This window comes from Trachinotus anak, unplaced genomic scaffold, assembly GCF_046630095.1.
Source record: "Trachinotus anak isolate AG129_WGS33_773 ecotype Australia unplaced genomic scaffold, CSIRO_AGI_Tana_v1 ptg000016l, whole genome shotgun sequence".
NCBI lineage: Eukaryota > Metazoa > Chordata > Actinopteri > Carangiformes > Carangidae > Trachinotus > Trachinotus anak.
In genome coordinates, this window is record NW_027273867.1 from 17103903 (window position 1) to 17127579 (window position 23677).

The 23677-nt window shown below is 43.0% G+C and overlaps 3 protein-coding genes across 5 annotated transcripts; 1 reads left to right on the forward strand and 2 right to left on the reverse strand.

The window, feature by feature from the left end:
- Window positions 1–2293: 2293 nt before the first annotated feature.
- On the reverse strand, window positions 2294–5918 carry pygo2 (pygopus homolog 2 (Drosophila)). 2 transcript variants are annotated; one of them, XM_071501142.1, is made up of 4 exons: window positions 5778–5915; window positions 4936–4999; window positions 4268–4320; window positions 2294–4137 (listed from the first exon to the last, which is right to left on the reverse strand). In XM_071501142.1, exons 2-4 carry the CDS (start codon window positions 4985–4987, stop codon window positions 2440–2442), a joined length of 1803 nt encoding a protein of 600 aa, XP_071357243.1. In that variant the 5' UTR covers window positions 4988–4999; window positions 5778–5915; the 3' UTR covers window positions 2294–2439. The 2 variants fall into 2 exon arrangements, with proteins under 2 accessions (XP_071357243.1, XP_071357244.1); XM_071501143.1 differs by lacking the exon at window positions 4936–4999 and having other exon boundaries at window positions 5778–5918.
- An 824-nt stretch (window positions 5919–6742) lies between these two features.
- Window positions 6743–17428, forward strand: LOC139634317 (SH2 domain-containing adapter protein E-like). Its single transcript, XM_071500694.1, has 6 exons — window positions 6743–7749; window positions 10124–10250; window positions 12321–12557; window positions 13123–13363; window positions 13745–13864; window positions 14608–17428. Exons 1-6 carry the CDS (start codon window positions 7240–7242, stop codon window positions 14789–14791), a joined length of 1419 nt encoding a protein of 472 aa, XP_071356795.1. The 5' UTR covers window positions 6743–7239; the 3' UTR covers window positions 14792–17428.
- A 3252-nt stretch (window positions 17429–20680) lies between these two features.
- s100s (S100 calcium binding protein S) lies at window positions 20681–23605 on the reverse strand. Of its 2 annotated transcripts, XM_071500191.1 has the most exons (4): window positions 23529–23578; window positions 22257–22303; window positions 21759–21912; window positions 20681–21508 (listed from the first exon to the last, which is right to left on the reverse strand). In XM_071500191.1, the coding sequence occupies exons 2-4, from the start codon at window positions 22268–22270 to the stop codon at window positions 21311–21313; spliced, it is 366 nt and encodes a 121-aa protein (XP_071356292.1). In that variant the 5' UTR covers window positions 22271–22303; window positions 23529–23578; the 3' UTR covers window positions 20681–21310. The 2 variants fall into 2 exon arrangements, with proteins under 2 accessions (XP_071356292.1, XP_071356293.1); XM_071500192.1 differs by lacking the exon at window positions 22257–22303 and having other exon boundaries at window positions 23529–23605.
- Between the last annotated feature and the right edge of the window lie 72 nt (window positions 23606–23677).

Here is a 23677-nt window from a genome sequence, read left to right on the forward strand (position 1 = left end):
TCAGGACTGTTCAAATAAACGGTGGTACAGCTCTCATGTGTGCATCTTTGTGAAGATTCTCACAAAATGATCTGAAATAATCTCCTAATTTATTGTTTTCTGCATAATTCAGTACAAATTATGGGCAGATTTGTTTTGCGCAGTGTTGATTGCACACGCAGATGTCCTTGAATGAACAGCTCTATTTAAACCTAAGTAAATAATTACTAATTCGTCATTGGAAACTTAGCTGTGGATATTTGTTTAAGTGTTTGTTTGCCTGCAGCCCTGATTAAAATTCTCTTTGTTATTATATCACAACATTTCATTGAAATGAATTTTATTTATTTTTTGTTTTGTTACTGCCAAATTACACCTTTTTTTTCCAGAAACGTCAAAATCATTAGGCTGTTATTAAGAATTTGCACACCCATACAATTAAGTTTTACCTACTTTTTTTGTGACAACTCAAAAATAGTATTAAGAATCACCACAGTCAGCTATTATTCCTCTAATAAAACTGTTAAAAATGGTTGCAAAATGTCTAATTGTCTAACGTCTTATGAGGAGAAAACAGAAAAAAAAGTCAACGTTAAATTAAGTACTGTAACTAAAACCTGAGCATCATGACAGAGGAATTCAGTTTTTATCTGTTTCAATGGGTTCTCCAACCCTCATTTTAATACAACGATGAGCAAAGAAATAAAAAATGGGAATAAAAACAGACATGGACAAGTACAAAAAAATCCATCTTTACTTCAGAGTTCAGTACCTTTCCCTTCCCCACCTGATTGTGGGACTCACTGGTTCCTCCAGGTTCCACCAGGAGGCGCCAGAGCAGAGCAAAAGCACAGCACAAATACCAGTACAAAATAAAAAGGAACAGCTGAGAGCAAGAAAAGAAAGGCAACTTGGACATTGAATAAAGAAAAAATTAAGGAAAGAGAGAAGGAAGAATAGTTATAAACACCTTATACCGTGAGAGAAATGTGAAAAATGGGTATTTTTCGCTCTTTAGTTATTTGGTCTACTTCAAGGCCTCTTGCAGCACAGAGGCCAGAATATAAACAAACAGATCAGACAGTTACTGCATTGGTTCACATGCACCCCCCCCCTCCCCTCATAATTTTTTTCTTTCTTTCTTTTTTCTTTTTTTTTTTTTTTTAAAAAGGACTATGCACATCTGATATGACATGTCACTACTTGCTATGCCAACACCATCCAAAAGCACTGATTTCACAATTCATGTGTACTGCAGAGATAAAAAGAAATGGTTGACTCAACTGTAGTGTATAAAAACCAGAACGCCATATTGTATACAACCAAGACACATAGGTTCAACTCATTGTTTTGTTCATTGGTCAACTCTGCGGCATGTTCACAACTGATGGGAATTCCAGACAAATGTTTTGTCCTAATATTTACAACTATTTCAGGGGTAAAACCTTCTCTGTGAAGTGTGGATGAAATATCAGCCCAGGCCTCCTTTGGATTAATTATCACTGGGTACAAAATGACAGGTATAAGAAGTACAGGGTCAAAGTGTGTGTGTGTGTTTGTGTGTGTGTGTGTGTGTGTGTGTATGCATTTGTGTGGGTTTAAGAATTATCAACAGAATTTAAAAATTGTTTTTTTTTTTTCTCGCTTGACATTTTTGTTTCACAATACGCCTGATACTGACAGTTAACATTGCAAGACACTGATGTATTTTTCCATTTTCTTTCGCTTGCCTGCAGAAAAAAAGGCTAACTGTGATTGGGCAGTGCTAGAATGAAGCATTCTGATGACAAATAAAGCTGTAAATCAATTGATGAATGGCACCCCAGTCCCTTTTAAATTTCAGTTCCACAGAATTTATCTATCATATATTTTAATTTAAAGCCATGAAAATAAAAAGAATAATGTTGATACTTTCAATTACTGTGTCGAAAAAACAGTAGGGGAACATGTTAACATTTATTTCCCCCACTTAATGTGGGTTTGTGTGTGTATGTGTTTGAAATATCATCACACTCGAGTGGTGCATGAGTGTGGCAAGTCAATCACAGTCAGTCAGGGCGGGAGCTTCCGTGCAAGTCAGTCACAAAGTGTGTGAGGTAGTGTGTTGGTGTCAGTGCTTTGCTGGTTGGCAGGCTAGATGTCTGAAGGACTGTGTAGTTTAACATTCATCATGATTTGACTCCTATAGGGGGTGGGGGAGAAAAATCATTTGCCAAGAGTCACTCAAAAGTGCTATATATATATATATATGTAAATATATATATATATATAGCATGTCAATGAGTGTGTTTCTCTGTGTAGTGAGCATGTAGTAAAGGGCTAGTCACGAAAAAAAAAAAAAAAAAAAAATTCGGGCAAGTAGCTGACATGACACACTGGTCATTCAGTTATATCAGAACCAAGATGTCTCCATGTCCTTACGTGTCCGCAATTCCACGCCGCTCCTTTGTCATCCACTCCTCAACTCTCATTAGCTGCCACCAGCTGGCCTAATCCCTGGCGCACAAACACAGCCTGGATGTCCTTGGTCTTGATGCAGAAGTCACAGGCCCAAACAGCAGCGCTCTCTCGAGTCAGCAGCCCATATGCTGGCTCCGTCAGACCTGTGCAGTCACGGTGGAACCAGCGCTGGCACGATGCCTCGCACAGGATGGCATCCTGGTCGTCATGCACCTCCGCCATACAAAGGCCGCAAGGGAAGACCATTCCGGGGCCGCCGAGTTTCCCGGGGCCAGAGCCGGGCCCGGTTGAGGGGGCAGCAGGGCCGGGGGGCAGGGGAGACTGGGTGTTCGGGGTGGAGGTGGAGTTAGAGGGTGGGTTGGGGTTGCTGCCAGGTGTGTTGCCTCCGTTGTTGTTCGTCATGTTATTCTGACCTGAATTGGGGGCAGTGTTTGGCATTGGACCACCTGCAACAGGAGTGTTGTTCTGCTGGTTGTAAGGCGTGGAGCCAGGAGCAGAGTTAGGTGGAGTGGATTGTTGCTGCTGCTGCTGGTTAGAGTTATTAGAGTTCGGGGTGTTTGTATTGCTGGGGGGCTGTAGCTGACTGGGTGGTGGATGCTGGGGCTGACCTGATCCATTCAGGGGACCAGTAGGAGAAGAGTTGGGGTTAGGCTGTGGTGGTGCTGATGGAGGCTGACCAGGTGTATTGGCATTGGGCTGCTGGACATCAGGGTGGCCAGGGAAGCCGCCCCCAGGCTGTGGTGGGCCAGAGTTAGGAGGAGGGCCAGGAGTGGCATTATTAGGAGGGGGGCCATTGGGATTTAGGTTAAGCTGTTGTTGTTGCTGCTGCTGCTGCTGCTGCTGCTGCTGCTGCTGCTGCTGCTGAGGCCCAGGCGGCCCCCCTCCTCCACCAAAGTTCTTTCCATCCTCGTTGCCTGGCCCTGGCGGACTGGGGCCAGGATAGGGGCCATCCTGTGAGGGAGGGAACTGTCCTTGTGGGGGCATACCTGGCAACCCTCCCACCATGTTGCCTCCAGGACCACCACCCATGCCACCCATCATGTTCATCCCAGGACCCATGCCTCCCCCCATGGGAGGCAGGGGGCCATGTGGCGGCCCTCTCGGGCCTCCTCCACCAGGTAATGGTGGGCTGTTGAATGGGTGTCCACCCTGTCCGTGCTGCTGCTGTGGTGGGATGCCAAACCGAGGATGGGGAGGCCCCCCTCCTCCAGGACCTCCCATACCCCCTGGAGACAACATGGGGTTGAATCCTGGCCCAGGGTGCATGGGTGGACTGAAGTTTGGTGGCATATTAAACTGAGAAGGGCCACCAGGGGGGAATCCACCACCTCCTCCTCCTCCCCCACTGCCGCCCCCACCTCCACCTCCAAAGCCAGGCATTCCTCCAAAGCCTAGCTGGTGGTGAGGTCCAGCGTTGGATGGAGGGCAGAACGGGGGCCTCCGTCCAGGTTGGCCGCCACCTGGTCCACCTGGGCCTCCCATGAAGCCCATGCCTCCGCCCATTCTGCCTCCACCTCCATACCCACCTCCTCCGCCTGCTCCTGGGCTGGGAAGAAACGGAGCACCACCCGGTCCACCTGCCCCACTCGGTCGAGATGGGGTCCCAAAGTCATCGTCAAAAGGGTTGGAAGCGACCAGGTGGTCCACCATGGGGGTAGGGGGGGGTGCAAACTCAGTGAGGTGGGAGAACCCCGCCGCCTACGACAAAGAAGAAGAAAATACAGAGCAAATACTTATTTCATTATTGTTTTTATGAAACCAGTTAACTTATATTCTCATTGTATCAGCCCTCGAGGTCCTTTATGTAGCCATGTAATCATATTATTACCTGAGTGGTTGATTTTCTTGCCTTCTTCTTCTCCGGGCTCTTCATCTGTGAAGCTGAAATAGTAAAATATGGAGGGAAGGGGTGGAAAGGGGAAATATAATATTAGCCACAACAAAAATAGGCCTCCATGTCTCATGCCATTGGTCCACCACCAATCAGGTGCAGCATCACATTTGGATTGGCCAATACCCCTTAGTGACAGAGTGGAGCAGCTTTAGACCTAGGGCCTCTTTTTCAAGTCCAACAGTTGAGATGGATTCAATGATGGGACATAGACTGGCATGAGGACAAGATGCTGAACATCCAGGCGTTATCATCACCAACGTTATGAAGCCTTGAATCGCAAATGACCCAGGCAGACCAAATGACCCAGGCAAGAGGGAGAGAGGCCGCAAACAGAGGCAGAAGAGGTAAGGTCAATGAGGGAGACAGGAAAAGACGAAGACATGAGAACGAGGAAACGAAGTTGAAGGTACATTGATAGCAAGATAGACATCAACCCCGTTCACAGGTCCACTCTGTGAGAAACAGCCACCACCGGAGACAGTCGTGAAGTTTACATATGGGGGAGGCGAGAAGGGATTTGCTAACAGCACCAGTGCAGCTCATTGCAGCGCAGTAATGGATGATTCCGATCTGATTGGGAGATGGGTGAAATTAATTCCTACCTTTGCTTCGTTTTCCTTGTCCCGCCAGTAGTCTCCCCGATTCGGCAGCCATTAGCTAATATGACTGTCGGTGAAGTGGCATATCACCGTTCATATGCAAGAAAAAAAAAGTTAAAAATGACGACGTCTTGAAGGCAATGAGCCGAGTAGGGTGGAATCTGCCTTCAGGTCATGTCAGTCACGATAAAATGGTTATCATCACAGCAGTATCTAACACGTATTGGTAACTAAATTGTATTATAATGCCGGCCCAGGTCTGCAAACTCCTTTCCAGCTGCAAATCTTTCGCCACGGTGTCTGTCACGCCGGGATTTGGTCACCAAATAAAAGTCAGGTAAACCTGAGCTGGTTCACGATATTTAGCAGATATTTAGCAGAAGTTCGTCTTGCTGCAAGACAGTTTCTGGTATCTGGGTGAAACTAGTTGCTTGCTACCTGGCTCGTCTGCCAGTACAAGCAAGTTACAGAGCACCCCCCCACCCCTCTCTCTCTCTGTCTAAAATGATCACTTACAGATGTGTAGCTAAGAACTCGACCAGCTAGCTAACGCAAGCTAGTTACTGCCTTGGCTAACTAGCTAGCCACGTTACTCAATGTGGCTAGCTAGCAGCGTTCAGTAGCCGCAACATTGGTACATTAATCCGACACTGTGATTCCTCTTTCTACATTCAGTTGTGAAAATGTGCATTTAATTTCACTTATAACAGCATGTATGAGATAAAGCAATCGATCACGTTTTGAAAACTGTTGTTTACTATGCTAACATTAGCTTGCTAGCTAACGTTAGCATGCCACTGAAGATAGCTAGCCATCTTGCAGACTGTCTTGGAAGCAAACTGTACCCTTTCTCCGTTGCTTGCTCTGCTGTCCTTTAAATTGAAACTCTCTGGTGTGTCATTGCCAGCAAACCAGTCCTCACACGGTGTATGCTTGATGATCCACCATTCAACTATAATTCATTCAAAAACGCAAATTTTGCCATAATTATCATGGCCTTCTGTCGCCACCGGACAAAGAGGGACAAGCAGGAGTATCGCGCACCATGGAAGGTTACATCTCGTCGCAAAAATGGGGGTGTCGATAGGTATAATTTATAACTATTTTTGATTTTTGAAAGTATTTAGAAAAATACTGAATATGTTATATAACATATAAAGGTACACATTTGCATTTTAAAAATCTACCAGCTCCGCCATCGTTCACAGTATATACTTCTTAATGTGTAAAATTAGTGGCATACCTTCCGCTACTACATATGGAGCAGCTCAGAACGGACCATTTCCCAACAATACCCTGTACAATTAAATCAGGGTGAGCATTAATTAGACAGCCAATTAAGCGCATTATCAAGTGACATTATGATTAATATTGAATTAATATTTAACATCAAAATATTAGCATAACTGTCAACGTTGGTTTAAGTCGCTATCTGAAAAAAAACGTTGGTATGAAAGGAGATGGCATCTTATTATTCATCCCTCAGACCAGACTCAATAATAACAATTGAGAAAGCAGCATTTTAGGAGGCCTGTATACTGCTTTTTGTTCTCAAACACCATATTGATTCTTATATAATTATTGTACAGAAGCTGAATAAATTACAGGATAAAGCCCAGGAATAAGATAGTTGTGACTCTCCTTGTTGGATTGCCCGGGTGTAGGTCTGATTTCCTCAAAAGGCTATTTCACCATGGTGTGTACAATTAAAAGCTTATCACCGCCCACCCGGGCCTGCCTCCCCCCTCTCAACTTCAGATACCCCCCCCCCTCTCCCCTCCATACTCCAGGCACAGTCAGGAGCCTCATTGCGACAGTGGACGGTTGTTTAAGACCAGATAAGCCACTCTGGGAATGGGACCACAAATCACAAGCAAGAAAAACTTTGCCTTCTTTCGGGTCTTCCCACTCAGAAGACACCTCTTCATCCAAAGGGAATAAACTTTTCCTCTGAGCAGAAGAAGGAACAGGTGTAAGAAAATCACAAATGGGATAAAGAAGGGGTATGGTTTCATTTTTTTCCCCTTGCCAAATAGGCATGAAGGCTGCTGGTCTTTCACTTAGAACCATTTTTAAAGTTGGAGGTGTAAGAGTGGAGCCCCTGACTTTTAACAGAATTTATGATATGCTTTAAACTGAGGTGTGGAGATCCTGTAGTCTGCACAGGCTCTGTCCTGGAATAAAGCAACGGAAGTCTTTTGTTAGAAAGGCTGTGATTTCTAAAGGTGCGTCTCTGGGGCCCTGGTGCATGGCGCTAAAAGGTGTCGGAGAAGTCAGAGAGGTTTATTGGTTTCCATCTGAGTTGAAATGGCAAAGTGGTTCAAGGAGTTCCCCATCAATCTGAAGAATGGTACCGACAGGATCCGTTCAGCCTCCGAGTCCGGCTCCCAACCAAGAGCCAATAAAGGCGGGCTGGTGGCCAGCATTGGTACCAAATCAACAGGCTCCAGGACGGGTTATCGCAAAAACTCCTCTGCTGACAGCGCAGGCGGAGGAGGTGGAGGAGTTGGGTCTCTCCTGTCCGGAAGAAACCGAAAGAACTCGGCCGTAGAGCTGAGTCGGAACGGCGTCAGCCCCCCGAAAGATGGAAAAGTTTGGGACACCCTCCTGTCTGGGAAGAGTCGCAAGAACTCCAAAACGGAGCCGGTGTTTGAGGAGCAGCACAGACCCCTGAAGAGCTCCCCGTCCGCCAATGCCTACATCAACCGGCTGATCAGAGTGGACAAACAGGACAAAAGCCCCAACTTCAACAGCGGTACCATCAGCAGTCAAGTGGTACCTGAAGCAGAGAAACCAGCCCAGTGCAAAACAGAAGCAGTGAGTAACAATCTCAGCCTCGGGAGATCAGTTTAATTCACCAGTCATAACCTGATGGTGTAGTTATGTCTCAAAAATGTAAGCTTCTTCTTGTTTTCCCTCTGTCAGGTGTTACATGTCATACAAAAGCCATTCCTTTAGGTCCTGTGGCTTATGGAGGCTTCTGGTATCTGTGGCATTAAAAATGTAATTTGTTGTAGGAATTTTCTCACATTTTTACTCCCCTACCAAGATCATAGCCTAACAACATCTCACTGTCTAGCTGTGATATTTGAGTGCTAACATTTCGAAATCTAGCAGAAGTTTATTTCTGATATTTTAAAAAAGGGTTAGGGTAACAAGAGACTCCAAAGTCAGAGTAACTATTAGATATCCGACAACAGTTGGTTGATTTAGGTGGAAATGTTTCCCTATGGAGAATAACTGAGTAGGCCATGTTTACCCAGGTGTTGAACTCAAGTACAATTTTGAGGTAGGGCCTACTTCTTTTACTTTAGTTGAATAGTTGCTGTGGTTACTAGTTAGGCTACTTTTCAGATAAAGAATTTGCACAGACAACCCACAATGGGTTAAAAGATTATGATGAAGCCACAAAACAGTAGGCTACATGGCCTAATATAACTATCTCCAACTTGACAGGTTAATAGTGATCAACAATATCAAATCAACAGTGATCCAAAATAACCCAAGATATATAATATGGACAGTCTTCTGCCTTACATGGTTCTACTTTTGATAATTAAAGTACATTTTGCTGTCTGTCTGTACTTTTACTCATCATAAGTAAAGCTACTGTAACTGAATATTTTTTACAGTGTGGTATTGGCGCTTTTACTTAACTAGAAGTTGCAAATGCTTTTTCCACCGAGGCTGAATGACTTTTGGGTTTCTAGCTGAATCTGAGGCACCTTTCTCTAATTCTAGCAGTAGACGAGTGCAACATACTATAATCTGCGGTGTCATCAATACTAGCGACAATGAAGAAGCCAGAATCCAGTCCAAGCTCTGAAAATTGATATTATTGTTTTTGTTTCTCCCTCCCCTTTGTCTCGACACCCATTGTGTCCACTCCTCCCAGTTGGTCTTTCTATCTCTTTCTCTTCCTCTCCACCCCTCGCCCCTCACACCCACCTTCCCTGCTTTGAATACAAAGCTGTGGTCAGACATGGGGCCTTAACCTTCCTCTCCTGTATGTAATCTGGCTCAGCGTTCCCCTTCTCTTCCCACCCACCCTCCCTCTGCTTCATCCCTCTCTTTCACTAGAATCAGGCCCCCTGGTGAAGGCTATCATGTTATAAAAAGCATCGTGTCATTTGACACTCATGTGCTAACCAAAGTCCCCTCCAGCTTGGCTTTGAAAAAAAAGAGAAGTCAGGGAGGAGACAGTGGAGAGATGGTGAGAAAAAAGACTGATAAAAGAGCGGAGTAATGAAATGGGAGTTTTATTCTACAGAAAAGGAGTAAATTCATAAATCAGCCTCTAGTTTTGATTGGTTGAGTTCTAGTTAATGTGTGTTATATGACTGCCTTTGAGTTCCCCAGTTAAATCACAGGACATGGAGGTAGTTCAATGCAAATGTGTGTCTGTGCATCCGTGTTGTCGTCTCCATTTGTCCCACTAAACCTCTCTCAATACACCGAGTCTCACTCTGTGGAGCCTGTTCTACTTTATTCAAACGCACACAAATGGCAGCATTTCTTTGATAACGGAGCGCCGCTGGAGGTGATGAAAAAGACAGCTTCACAGCCTACTGTTGTCTCTTAGGCTACAGGATAGTGGCCTGTAAAATAAACAAGAAATTATATGGCACTGATAAGATGACAGGACAGTCAAGCACGACTGGTGTGGTAGAAAAGCGTTTGTTAGCACAGGGATGTGAGTGTGAAGAGAATGGGCTTTACAACAAGAGTGCCTCTTTAGACAAAGTGTAAACAAGGTGCCAGGTTTTCTTCTAACTAACTGAAGCCTGTCTTGTAGTTTATTGAAGTTAGTTCGCCATCTTTTTTTCTGTTTTTGTCTGGTTTTGGACTGTTGTTTAAACAAACAAGAAATATAAAGATTTCACTTTGGGCTTATTTTCTGACATTTTATAGACAAAATAAATTTTTCTGCTAACAAGCTTCCATGTAGTTTCAATTACAGTTTGTGGTACTAATGCGTTGCCACTGTCTGGCAGGTGAACAGGTGGTGGAAGAGGTGTCCTGTGCTGTCATGACTGGTAGATTACTGTGAGCACAGTATATAAAAGTCACTGCGATTTATAATCCTATTTATTTCCCTCCTTTCTATTCTGAAAAGTGTTCTTGTTTTTCAGAGTTGAAAGTATCTGAATATTCATGAAAAATATTGATTCCCCTGTGTTTTGCGATGCAGGTGATCATTCTTGAGGATTACGCAGACCCGTTTGATGCTCAGAAGACCAGAGAGCAGAGAGAGGCCGAGAGGGTCGGTGAGAACGATGGTTACATGGAGCCTTACGATGCCCAGCAGATGATTACTGGTAAGACTTTCATTAATATATAATCACTGCTATCTCTTGTAGCTGTCAGCTGCTCCAGTAAGAGTAGTGACATTTCATTCGTCAGTCTCTGATCACTGGATCTGTACAGCTGCGTTTGACTGAGCAGCCACTGTGTGAATGACAGGATTCTCATTTCCAGTCTCTCCGGGCTGAGCAGTGAGAACATGAACTCATTCCCCCAGTGCTCTCTGTACCCCATGGGGTTGCCACGGCAACTCTGTTGCGTTCAGACAATGGGTGCAGTTTCCTGCCCCTGCTTCCTCTTTCCTGTCTCTGTTTCCTGGTACTATTCTCTAAAAAGGAAGCTGGCCGTCAGTGCCCCCCCCCCCCCCCCCCCCCCTCCTCTCGGATGCAGCTCTGTGTAAACCCCTACATGGACCTGTCTGACCATTTATCAAAACTTCCCAGCATCCAGGATGACTGGTGGTCCGTCATCCAATCACATGCTCTCCTGACCTTTCCTTCCATCACTCCATTGTTTTAACTAAAAAGGGTTACACAATAGACTGCTATGAATGAGAAAATGTTTTATTGCAGTGCTCTCTAGTAGCTTTTACTTCAATCAGTGCCTGCGCTACTTCCAGGCCTCCTCAAAGAAGTCTACAGAGGATGTGATGATGTGACTGAGTCAATTTATGAGGATTAAATCATGCTGAGGAAGTAAGCAAGCATCTGAGTCACTGTGTTTCAATAAGCAAAGCTTTGAGAGTTGGCAGCATAATTATTAACGCGCTTAACATCAGATCCCAGAAACAAGTCCTACATTTTAGTGGGACTAGCATGTAATTAATTGCATAGATAGTTGTAGTTCATAATTTAATGTCTAATTCTGACTATTAATTGAAATTGATATTTCCAGCCTGAAAAAAAATAACACAGAAAAGATTTAAATTTACTTAAATTCAAAATTTTAGGCAAGCTGGTCTGCAAACATAAAACCAAAATCCAGACATACACAAATGTTGATGGCAGCAGCCAGTCCATAAATGACCAGTGGTGTCCGCTGTGGAATCAAATCTTTTTCTGTGGATGCATGTTTCATTGTACAAGTACACTGTAGCTTCTGTTTCATCTCACACCTGAACAACTATATACAATAGGTTGTTTTTTTCAACCCTCTGATACGACCTGCAGGAGTGTCTCCTGAAATAGTGTGTGTACTGAGCCTTGGTTGCCATGGTTACAATAATAAACATGCTGACTGTAGAGAACCGTACCTACCTTCATCGCCATGGTTACTATGATAACGGTCACGGGCATAAAAACTACTTAGTTAGGTTCAGGAAAAAATCGTGACTTGGGTTAAAATAAGTACTTCCTTAACATAAGGCAATCTATGTTGTCATGGTTACAATAATAACAGCATGGTTATCTTTGTCAAGTGGTCTTGGATAATGGAAACAACATAAACTGTTACTTTTACAGGGGAACTGAACACCACTCTCCTGTGTCACGTTCCTGTGTTTTGTTGACCCATCCATCCATCTCCTCCTAACCAGGACTTATATTATACTATGTCACCACACTTTTTCCTTTGCTCCTGTCATAATTACTTTGGCCATACTCACAAATTTAGTTTTATCCCATTATCTCAAGACAAGAAAGCTTGTTATTATGAGATATTATTAGGAGAAAATGTTTTTTCGTTTTCCTGAGATAACAGAATTAAAAGAAATATTTACGAGTATATCTCTGCTTCCATACAGAAGGACAGAAGAATGCATATGGAAGAGAGAAGTGATTAAAGTATAATATGTGCATGACAAATGACAAAACTGTACAATGAGAGTGCTACAGTTGTAACTCTGCAATATGCTTTTCTGTCACTGGGGTCGAATTGTCTTGCAGTGCCATCAACCATTTAACCCATTAAAACATATTAAATCAACCATTTAACCCATTAAACATACATATCTGGAGGTGTGGCACTAAAAACAGATTGGAGTGTTCTGGTGTTCGCTCACTGACATACATCACTCACACCTACTCCACTTTATTGTTCATTAGCACAGCTCTAAATCTTTACTCTCATGTTTTTCTACCTGCAAGAGATCAGACGTCGGGGGTCCAAGGACTTGCTGAAGGTGTGTGTGCTGATGGAGGGGAGCGAGGGGGCGGTGGAGGAAGGTCAGTCTGCAACCCTACAAATCTACGACGTCCCATATGAGGGAAGCGGCGACGGCGACAAGACGGCGGTCACATGGCCGGAGCTGGACCCTCGTCCCTCCACTGAGTACGAGCTGCCTTGGGAGTGGAGGAAGGAGCAGATTGTGAAAACTCTGTCAGGTACAGCAGAATATGTTTGCTACACCACACACAGTTAGAACTTGATTGCACACACATGATACCTAAATACTTTTAATGTGAAAATCAGGAAATGTTTCCCTCTGCATACACCTGAACTGAACCTCCTGCGCTTTTCAATTGTTAATCCTTTCTTATTCTTGTCTTTACACTCCAAATAGTAAAACTTTTAACAGTAACTAAAAGACAAAAATGTGTTGCTGACTGTGGGCTGTCCTTTTTGGCTTGTGATACTGGTTCCACTTTCACTGAACTAGTAACCAGTAACATTTATGTAACACAGTGCCAACCCTGCTTCTCCTCTGCCTTAGATCCTTATGAAAAATATTTGTTCAAAACACAAGTCAGGCCTGCTCTCACATTTATATTTTATATGCTGGATAGACCAACAGCATACTGAATAATATCTTGAATGAAACATCAAAGTGCTGTCTTTCTTATTCTATATTTACTGGAGGCTTCAGCATCTACTTCAAACTCAGGCATAGAGGCAGTTGTTTCTTTACATAAAAATTCACATCTTCTCTCATCACTCTCCTTCCCCCAGCACAGTTTGACGGCCCAGAACGCCCAGCCAAAGATGAGACACCTCACCCCACACTCACCAGGCAGCCCCAGCATCCACCAGCCCAGCCGCTGTCTCAGCATCAGCATCTGAGGCAGAAAAGCTGGACCCAGAAGATCCTGCGATCCTCACCCCCAACCCTGTCACCTCCCTCCACCCCGGGCAGCAGCCCTGACACTGAGGCCTGCTGTGTGGACCCCTCCCTGCCCCTGGAAAAACAGAGGTACCACTACTAGTATGATGAATATAGAATAATTCACCCAAATCCTGAACGTTAATTCTGACAAAAAGATAATGAGCAGAAGACAAATAAAGAAATGATTGTACCTCAATGATAGCATTTCCCTGTAGATATATGTATTATAAATATTTAAACTTTAATAACTCAAATATAATTATAAGGAATTCAAATGTTATTTGTATGAATTATACTCAACTGTGTGCCCATGTGTTTTCCATTTTTGCAAAAAACATACTCCAGAATTTTAATACATAGTGTTACTCAGTAACATTAAGGTTCATTTCCAGGGATTTTGTATAAAATGTTTCTACACTTGATCAATAGCAGATGAAATGTAATCCTCATTCCCACCATCTGTCTCAGCTGGTACCATGGCTGTGTGACTCGCCAGGAGGCGGAGTTTCAGCTGCAGTCCTGCAAAGAGGCCAGCTTCTTGGTCAGGAACAGCGAGTCAGACAGCAGCAAGTACTCCATCGCCCTCAAGTGAGTGTAACCGGAAAGTGCATCACCGTCGCGTCTGAAGGGCTGAACTATAACTCACACTGGTCACATACTTCAGCATATAAATAATATTAGAATGTAATGGGCCATGAATGACTTTTTCCACATTTACTATTAACATTTTAAAGTAAAAGGCTGTTACAGTAATACTCAGTACTTTTCTTATTATCAACAAATCCCTTTAAAACCAACAATAAATGTGTGCTTGTAATTATTACCCATGAATCCAAAGTCTGATTTGGCTTATTGCTCTGTATCATCGTGCTCCAAGACCACATTGTTCCACTGGCTAACATGTTCTTCCATTGCCATAAATATGTAGGTCATTCTAGAGCATAAAATGTGTATTAATCCACAGCTAAAAATACTCCCTAATATTTATTTACTCCTGTTTGAATAACGTTTGCTAAAAACTACAGTTTTGGGAAATATTTAGCCTTTTATAAAAAAGGTGACTATGTAATTATGACCAAATTTTGAATATTTTCATCTTCAGTCGTAATGAATGCGTTTGGGGTTGAATATCACAGACATGGCAGGTGTTTTGAGACATAACATCATAGAAATATACAGACCTGCGTAATGCAAAATAAGATCCATGCAAAAAAACTGATCCATGTTTTATTTTTACAAAGAAACTTCTCTCAGCCTCATGACACAGACCAGGAAGTATGAATTCTTTGGTTAAATCCTGTTTCTCCTTTCCTCTCCTCTGTGTGACTCAGGACGAGCCAAGGCTGCGTTCATATTATTGTCGCCCAGACCAAAGAGAACGGCTACACCCTGGACCAGAGCAGCTGCGTGTTCCCCAGCATCCCAGAGGTGGTGCACCATTACTGCACTCAGCGTCTGCCTTTCAACGGCGCCGAACACATGACCCTGCTGCACCCAGTGCCTCGCATCCACTGACTCCACCCCAGCCCACGTTAGGTAGAGCCTACAAAACAAACACGCCTCTGGGCTCACATCAACAAAAAGGTTTCCAAACATCAGTCACAACCTCATTGTGCGCATTGAAGCTCACCGTGTACTTCAGTCTCACTTTATTACTTATTTGTATGACCTTAGTTTATGTGCTTTGTTTTTGTTTTTTTGTTTTTTTTTTTATTTGATCATCAGGAAATGTTTGCGGCTCACTCTGTGTCTTGAAACTATCGATCGGCTTCTTCTTTCTTTATTTTACCTTGATGATCAGCTGGTGAAAAACATCCAGGCTGCTGTTTTGCATGTGAATGAGGGGGAAGCACAAGGCACTTTTAAAGATTAAATGTGACCTGGAATTGGATTTGAACGGGACTGAAACATAGATGTGACGATTTTAAAAGATGCATATGCTATTTTTATTACTGTTACAAAGTGAACTTATTATGAAGCAGAAAGTACTTTAGACACAGGGACATGTTTGTGGCTCTCTTTCTCCCTCTGGTGGATGTGCTGGTACACTGCACCAACTTGCCAACACAATGAATTTTCTCACTTCCTTGAAGTTTATAGTTGGTAAAATCCATGCACATTAGCGTATCATTCCACTCATCAAGATATGAACAAATATCAGCTGTTTTATCTTAACGCTTGCAGCAGATTTCTAATTTATGCTCTTTTACTTGTTAGTTTTCTGTAACCATTGTCCCTTGAGGGTTTCCTCTGTTTTACTGTGAATGAGGGAGTTGTTTCTACTGTATTATCTGCACTGTGAAGAGTGAGTGATTCACCCTGATGCAATGTGCTTGAAGGAGGAATGGCTCTACAATAGTTAGAGCTATTTAGGACAAGAACTGAGACTACATTTCTCTCTCAGCTTTCAGATAAACTAACCTGTTAATTTCTGGGGAATATCTGTAAAATAATCCTGCAAGTTATTCTGATCTGCGGTGAGGAAACATCCTAAATGCATTTTGGTGGATGATTTATGGATAAAAGTACAAGAAATCCATGACAAATATTGAAACAATGGAAGCAAGAAAGAAATGATTTCAATACAGTATCAGGATAAAGGAAATGCCAGTCTTGTCATAGCCTCTCTCTTTTCTAATAATGTTTGTTCAGACCCCTGTTGCTAAAAAATAATGCTGTTCTCCCTCACAGTCGGTGCTAAGAGGCAGAGCAGCAAATTGATAAGTGATAACTATATTATCTTCACTGTCTTTTTATCTTTGTGTATTCTAAATGTAACTCGAACTCCTGACATGATGTGTCTTAACTTCGTGATGTGCTGGAAATCATTTGGGCAACTCTGACCTGCAACACAGCCCGATGTTCAGCATTACACTGGCAACAAAATATGATATAACTGAGGTTACATTTTTTTGGCAGTCTGCCATTCCTGGGTCTTTTCAAGGCTTTAAGGGATGTCAGTTTGTGGTTTTTGGCAGAGTGTTCAGGCAGAAGTAATCCAAGGAGACACACCTGCTATACATTTTTCACCATTGTCATTTGATATGAGGAGACCTGCTGTTCAAATGTTGTAAAACAGATTATAATAAAAGGTCCTGAATCTCAATGCTGGAGATCCCCCGTGAGCTTCTCTCTGATCGCAATAAATCAACAACATCAACAGCAAAATGTCAGGGTGTTTGTGTCAATGTCCGGGCTCTGAAAGAGAATGATCAAGGCATTAAACCCTCCCATCATCCCTCAGGAACCGGCCTCTTCACACATGCTGGAATGACTCAATAAGGGCATTTTTGAGCATAATGAATCTTTTAACAAGGAGAGCTTGACTGTGGTCTCAGCGGTTTGGAAATTTGTCGGGAACTTTAGTCCTCCATTTGGCTGTATGGGGATCAGTGATTGTGGCAGGTTGGATTGAAAAGGTTTTGGGGGAAAAGGTCTGGTGGGGAGATTAAGTTTAGCCAAGGATCATGTTGAGGACAAACGGCTTACGTACCTGCAGTGAGCACCCCAGTTAGTGCCATGTGTGTAGATTTAAGGTAAACGCAGCTCTAAAAACAGACAAAGAGTAAGAGTAGTATCATTACACCCATGTCAAGGAGCGCTTAATGTGAAGGGAGAAAAAAAAGAGCAATTGACACCATCCCTCTCTCCTTCCCTCCTTTTCTTACGTATCGTTGGCCCCCTCTCCTTTACCTTCCTCACCCTGTCGGTGTTATCCGAGGCTGAGATCTGTCTGTCACCTGGTTCTCCTTGACTCACAGGGAGGACACTATCACTGTTTGCCTCTGTTTGGAGCCAAGAGTTTGTGCTTTAATTTATGAAGGCGAGTGATCCACAGGTTAGGTTACCTCATGGATAACTGTTTACCTTTTGAAGCGGTTGACTAGTAGCATGTGACTTAGGAGACACTTTTACTTGCTTCGCTACAAAAAAGATACACCTGCTACAGGTGGTTGAAGAATTTAAAAGAAGATCATCTAAAAAAACTAAACTGTGAAGATACTCCATTATTGCTAAAAGCTCTGCATTCAAAGTTTTCTAAAGTAAAAATACAGAAACAGTTAAATATACTAACAGTATCAAATGTAAAAGTGCTCTTTCTGCAAAAACATTGTCCATGTGACTGATTTATCATTAAATATTGCATTATTACATCACATTATACTGGTTTAATCTTTAACAATGTATTTTAAGCTTATTTGATCCTTTTATTAAAATGTAAAATCTAAATCAGAAATGAAAACAAAAAACTACAGCTGTTAGATAAATGTAATAGAGTAAAAAGTGCAATATTTCCTCCTGAAAAGTGGTGCAGTGAAAGTAATATAGAATTTAAATACTCAAGTAAAGTCCAAGTAACTCAGAAGTATACTTGAGCGCAGTACATGAGTGAATGTACTGAATTACTTCCCACCACTGCCTGTTACATCAAAGCATGTTCTTTATGAATTAGTCGTGCCAGAGCCTGGTAATTCATATGTGTCCTGACTCCTCCTTGGCAGTGAGCTGCAGCCATAAGGTCTCCCTGCGGGCCTCTATCAAGATGGATTTCATGAACCTGAGGAAAGCAGGCCTTCTCAAATTCTACCCAAGAGAGAGCAAGCCACACCTGGAAAGGACTTAATCATCAGATGATATAGACCTGGATCCACCCATGCTACTGTATACTTGAATGAATAATTTCATTTTGTTCTCACGCGTATGCCATCCTACTCTCACGCAATCGCCGCCCCCTCTCAATCCTGCCTGACAGCTTGACGTGATCGCCGCCTGGCTCTGTCTGATGGACACGGTGACTTGACCTGCTCCGTTGGTAACCGAAGTGTCCCTGCCATCCTTATCAGATGCTTCAGACTTGTCGCCGGTGACATGGCCAGGCTTTGTGTTGCTCATCTCCTTTCCTCACGCAGGCAGCACCTGCCATGTGCGTGATCCATCAGCAGAGACTCTCTACCTTTTAGTTTGAATCGGCTCACCTGGTAAGGTCAGGTCTGTTTTTAGATACTGTTTGCAGGATGTCCTGAAGCCATTGTATGTCCCGGGGTGGTTGAAAAGGCGATGTGACTGAGAATTAAGTAACTGCTCTGGAGTGTAACTCGTGGAGGGTGTCTGTCTCATCTCCCACAACTGATACACCTCAGTTACAAGCACATACCTCAATGAACAAACATCCACCTTCTCTCTTTTACTACATACAGAATCACATTGGGATTTCCTTGTATATAGCAAGCACTAAATTTGACACCAAAATAAATGTTTAGTCTAAAATATTCATAAATAACACTTCTTCCATACAAAAGGACATACACCTTTCACACACTTTTACTCACCAGTCTTAACACTGCTGCTGCTTTTAAATGACAAGTCACTTAGCAATACTTCTATTCCTCCAATAGGTATACTGTAGTGGAATGTAACTAAGTATATTGACACTACTACTGCACTCAACTACAATTTATAGGCAGTTGTAGCCTACCCAGGAATTTCTATTTGATGCCACTTTATACTTCTACTCTTTTACTTTTCACTGCACTACTTTTATTTGACAGTTGCAGTTAATAGCCCCTGTCAGATTAATGGTTGACATATAAAACACATGATAAGTTTATAAAACACAATGCATTGTTAAAGATTAAACCAGTGGCTCTAAACATTTTTTGGCATGTGGCCACTCATATAAAAGCAGTGGAGCTGGAGCCTGTTAAAGATTACTTTGAATTTTTAGCAGTGGTTTCATTTCAATTAAAAAAGGCAAGACCAGAGAAAAGTCCCATAAATGTAAATTTGTTTTTTTATTCCCTATCACACTGATTGTCTCGTGACCCCCTTAGATTCATCCTGTGACCTTTTGGAGGGTCCCAACCTCTAGGTGGGGAACCGCTGTAACACTTATCACCACTGTGACCAGATACAAAATTGAAATGGCACTTGCCCAATGATGCACAAGATTAACTATCTAAAACTTGCAATTTATAACAATACTGCATCGACGGGGGCAATTGTTTTTGCAGATCAAGTATTTTTGCTACTTAAAGAATATTTTGCAGATAATACTTCTGTACGTTTAGAATGAATGCAGGGTTTTTACTTGTACCTACTGCTGTGCAGGATCTAGATGCATCTCAGCTGCTGCAGGTGGATGCTGAAACAGTTCCTCTTAGCATATTAAATAATTCTCCTTTTTTCACACATGCACCTGCAGTCAGGGAACAGATGATTTGACTTCTGGTTACATTATTTTCCCTACTCTCTTTTGTCCCTCATGAAAAACAGTCAAATGATTGGTGCTTTGGAATGAGACAGCAGGTAACACAGGCTGTTAGCACTTGTAACGGGTTGTTTGTTTGCCCTCAGGCTACAACAGGGTTAACAGTCACTGCTCTATTCCAAATTGTTTACCTATTTACAGGCTTTGCATGTTGAGCTCAAATATTCAAACCATCCAATCAGAGGAGGCCTTTAGAGAACACAATGGCTGGAGGAATGAAAGCAGATAAAAGCAGGGTGAACCCCGCCCATAGACACTGACTGACCTAGAATAAGTTTATTAATTTGGCTGAAGGTAAGAAGAGGAGGCGTTTAAGCTCGTCAGGGTTCAAGCGCAGTCACGCCCAGAGAAAAAGATATCCATCTGTGATTCAGCCGCCCAACATTTCTTCCTCTGTCATATTTTAAAAGTGACGAGCAGCTGTAAAAGCCAATGAGGGGGAAGAAGACGTGTTGATTTACTGATCTGAGTGTGAGTGTGTGTGAGAGAGAGAGAGAGAGAGAGAGAAAGAGAGACACTGAGGGACAGTGTGTGCTAACAGTCACAGCAACTTGAACATTCCTCTGTGATTATACCACTGCTTTCCAAGTTACATACTTGACTGATGTGATCCATAAATTGTATTCGCTCCCTGCCTATGCTGTCCTTCCGTCATTCACAAACACACACACACATACACAGACTCACACCTATACACACAAACACTCAATCTTTATCTTTCCTCGCACCCTCAACCCTTCTCTCTCTCTCTCTCTCTCTCTCTCTCTCTCCTCTCTCTGTCGCCCTCTTTTGAAGAAGTTTTCCGAGCAGATCCAAGTCAAACATCTGGGTCAGCTTATATCTAGTGGAACAAGACTTGCAGGATATTGTTGGCAGGATGTATGAGCTGGAGCAGTTTACTCTGTGGGAATCCCCAATACACACACGCACACACATACACTCACACACAAAGAGACACACACAGAGATACTCACACACCATCACGGACTCTCTGTTTGCTGACATTGTTTCTTTCTGCACCATTCAACTTGACTTCCAGATGCAACGATTCATTCCTGTCATGTAGATGAATGCTTGTGCAGCATGAGGGATTTTTGTGAAGTATGTGAAAACAGATGCACCACAATTAATTGTTGGTTAAATGCCATGTTTAATATTTTGAAGAATGCATTGGTTATTACCAAAAAAAAAAAAAAAGATTACAAAATAGGCGCAAGAAAGGGGATAAATCATATTCTATTGTTCAACACTGATTACATACAATAATATGATAATCTGTAACCTAATATATGTTCACAAATCATTTATGTGCAAGAATTGCTCAAACATCCTGGTGTGCGTTCTGCATAAATCGAACCAGTGCCTTATTCAGAACATACAAGAAACTGTCACAGCTGCTCATTTTGAGGTGGAAGGAGTTGGAGTTTATCCTGTTCTGTATGTAAAGTCACTCACTGCTCTGAGAACAGTGCAGCGAGCTCCGGATAGGCTGTGGTATGAAAAACAGTTGCAGAGGGAAAACACTACTCCTGCTGAATACCCCATGCTCTGTGAACCCACAAACTATCTGCTGGACCGCTTCCCCTATGTGTAGCTGGGGTGTTTACAAATTGCATAACACAAAAATCCATTGCAACTAGCTCCTCTATCCCTCATGATTTACAGTTCTTCCCCCTCCTCCTCCTCCTCCTCCTCCTCCACCTCCTTCTCTTCTCCCTCTTTCCACCTCTCCCTCCCACTCCCCACCCCCCAATTCTTGCACTGATTCAATCTTTCTTCTCCGCCGACTCGCCTTTGCTTCCGTCTTTTGGTTTGTCATCTGTTTTGAACTCCAGGAAGAAGTCGTTGCAGGCGACCGTGAGGGCGCCCATCAGGATGATGAACTCGGTGAAGTCCACCTCCCCGTCATTGTTGGCGTCCAGGTCGTTCATCACCTTCTCAACTGCTTCATTATCTTTGGAGTTCTGTCAGTGGGGAACACAGAGAGAGTTAAGAATGTGTTCTCTGCTGTGTGTGTGTGTGTGTGTGTGTGTGTGTGTGTGTGTGTGTGTGTGTGTGTGTGTGTGCGGGCATACATCACTGCAGAGGCTTGTTCCAGCTTGTGTGTCAGAGTATGAGAGTGCATACCTTCACTCATGTGTCGCATATTTCTAACTACATTAGTGTGTTGGAGTACAACCACATATTTGCCTCTTCACATACTTCTTCTCTTACCCCTAAGTAACTTCCCAGCTCCTCTACTAGCAGCTCCTTCAGTTCGCCCCTGCTCAGCGTGTACTTGTCGCCCTCCTTCCCCGAGTATTTGTGGAAGGTCTTTATGAGCATCTGCATGGCACTCTCCAGGTTGGAACTGGGCTCCTTGGACATGCTGGGAAAGGAATCAGGTCAAAAGGTCAGACTCTGCCACAGAATGCCCGCTCCAGCCCCAGCTGCATGTGCGGCCACATAGCAATCAAGGGTGAAGCCACCTCCCAAGACAAAGTGATAGTTGGACAAGCAGATGAATGGATGGAAGGAAACCAAAGCAGAGAAGTTTTCCCATGTCTAGAGAGGAGGTCAAATAACACTCTAGAGCAGAGGCTATTACTGACCCTAATTTAAGTAGTCTGGTCACTGTGTGTGTGCGTGACCTTACTGGGTTTTACATTTCAAAGTTTGGGATAGAAAGGTGGAGGATAGCTTTGGAAAGGCTTTTTGAGCAATCTTACACACATTGTGTCCGGCATGGTGGAGCTTCTTGTGCTGGACTCGTGGAGAGACTGTGCACACACAGACACAGATAAGTCACTGTCAATGATGCACAGTTTGAGTGCAAATACTTCCTGTGATACACATTCATGTCACTTCGTGTAGGTTTAGGAACAGCTGAGCTGTTATCGCTCTTGTAAGCTGAATTTATAATGCATGTAACAATTAACACTGAGGCAACAGTGAAAAGTAGTCTCAGTGTAGAACATGTTCTCTGTATGTTGATCGTGTAACAGCCTTATCATTTAAGATGGAAACTAGAAGTGAAACACAAAACTCCTCTGGTAATCACATTCAAACTAAAGGGCTGAGTAACCTGAGGTGCCAGTGTATACACTAACGTGTGGATACAAATGAAGGCACTCATTCACTGCCATGCTCGCTCAGTCACATTCAACTTTCAGGCTCAAGTTGTAAATTCAGGGACCTTCCTACACACAGAATGAAAGTCTACAGTATTATTTTGAAGCTGATCCATAGCCACACAAAATACTGTTGGAAACAATCAATCTGTCAGTCAATCTCCCTGTGCATGACTTATTAACTAATCAGCTATTACAAAATGTCAATCACCGGTGACTGCCTCTCATCATGCTGCAGAGAGGTCAGAGTTGTAGGCAGCGGAGACAAAGGAGGAGGTGAGCGGACACCAAAGCTGGCTAACTGGAAAATCTATAGGGGTCATCGGTCTCACTGACTGACACAATACAATAGGGAACCATGGAGACAAAAATGCTATCAGTAACACAATATTGAGTATGGTAATAATGAACACGCACTATGTAATCTTAATGATGGGTTGATATCCATGTTGAGGGATGTCTAGTGTTCATAAATTTGTTGGAAAAAAGGCAAAATCCATTTTATAGAGCAGGAAACAATGATGCACTGATGGTTTGGTGTTTCCATGTCACGCGTATATATTTCCCATTCATACATTTCACATACTTCATTCTATAGTAATCCTGTTATATTTGTCTTTCTTTAACACAAATCCCTATTGGCTTCACACTCACATGTCAACCTAAAGCAAACTGTAACTTTACAAGACAAAAAGACTTCAAACCAATCCCACAGCTTCGTTTCCCAAGTCCTGTGATGAGCACTCCCGACATCCCGGCGTCTTAATGCCGTTTGCTGCAGTTGCACAGTTAATAAAAAACTTTACAAGGAGACCTACATCAGATGCAGAGGAGAAAGTAAGGTGAAGCCATCCCTCCAAGCTGTCCGTCTTACCTGAGTGCTGATGGAGGGCCTCCTTTGTCTTTGAAGAGGTGCAGGAGACAGGGCCAAGGCAGAGATGGATGGGGAGAGAGTTTGCCGGTGGCTTAAATATCACCTGCTCCCCCCACCCACCTAACCCCACCCCACCCCACACTACTTCA

Excerpts from the sequence above, each read along its gene's own strand:
- LOC139634317 (XM_071500694.1), top strand. The coding sequence starts at position 7,240 with ATGGCAAAGTGGTTCAAGGAGTTCCCCATCAATCTGAAGAATGGTACC. Across the intron at positions 7,750-10,123 it reads CCCAGTGCAAAACAGAAGCA|GTGATCATTCTTGAGGATTA; the intron begins GTGAGTAACAAT and ends TTTGCGATGCAG. Across the intron at positions 13,865-14,607 it reads AAGTACTCCATCGCCCTCAA|GACGAGCCAAGGCTGCGTTC; the intron begins GTGAGTGTAACC and ends TGTGTGACTCAG.
- s100s (XM_071500191.1), bottom strand. Across the intron at positions 21,509-21,758 it reads AGCTGGGAAGTTACTTAGGG|AACTCCAAAGATAATGAAGC; the intron begins GTAAGAGAAGAA and ends CCCCACTGACAG.
- pygo2 (XM_071501142.1), bottom strand. The coding sequence starts at position 4,987 with ATGGCTGCCGAATCGGGGAGACTACTGGCGGGACAAGGAAAACGAAGC. Across the intron at positions 4,321-4,935 it reads ACAAGGAAAACGAAGCAAAG|CTTCACAGATGAAGAGCCCG; the intron begins GTAGGAATTAAT and ends TTACTATTTCAG. Across the intron at positions 4,138-4,267 it reads CAAGAAAATCAACCACTCAG|GCGGCGGGGTTCTCCCACCT; the intron begins GTAATAATATGA and ends TCTTTGTCGTAG.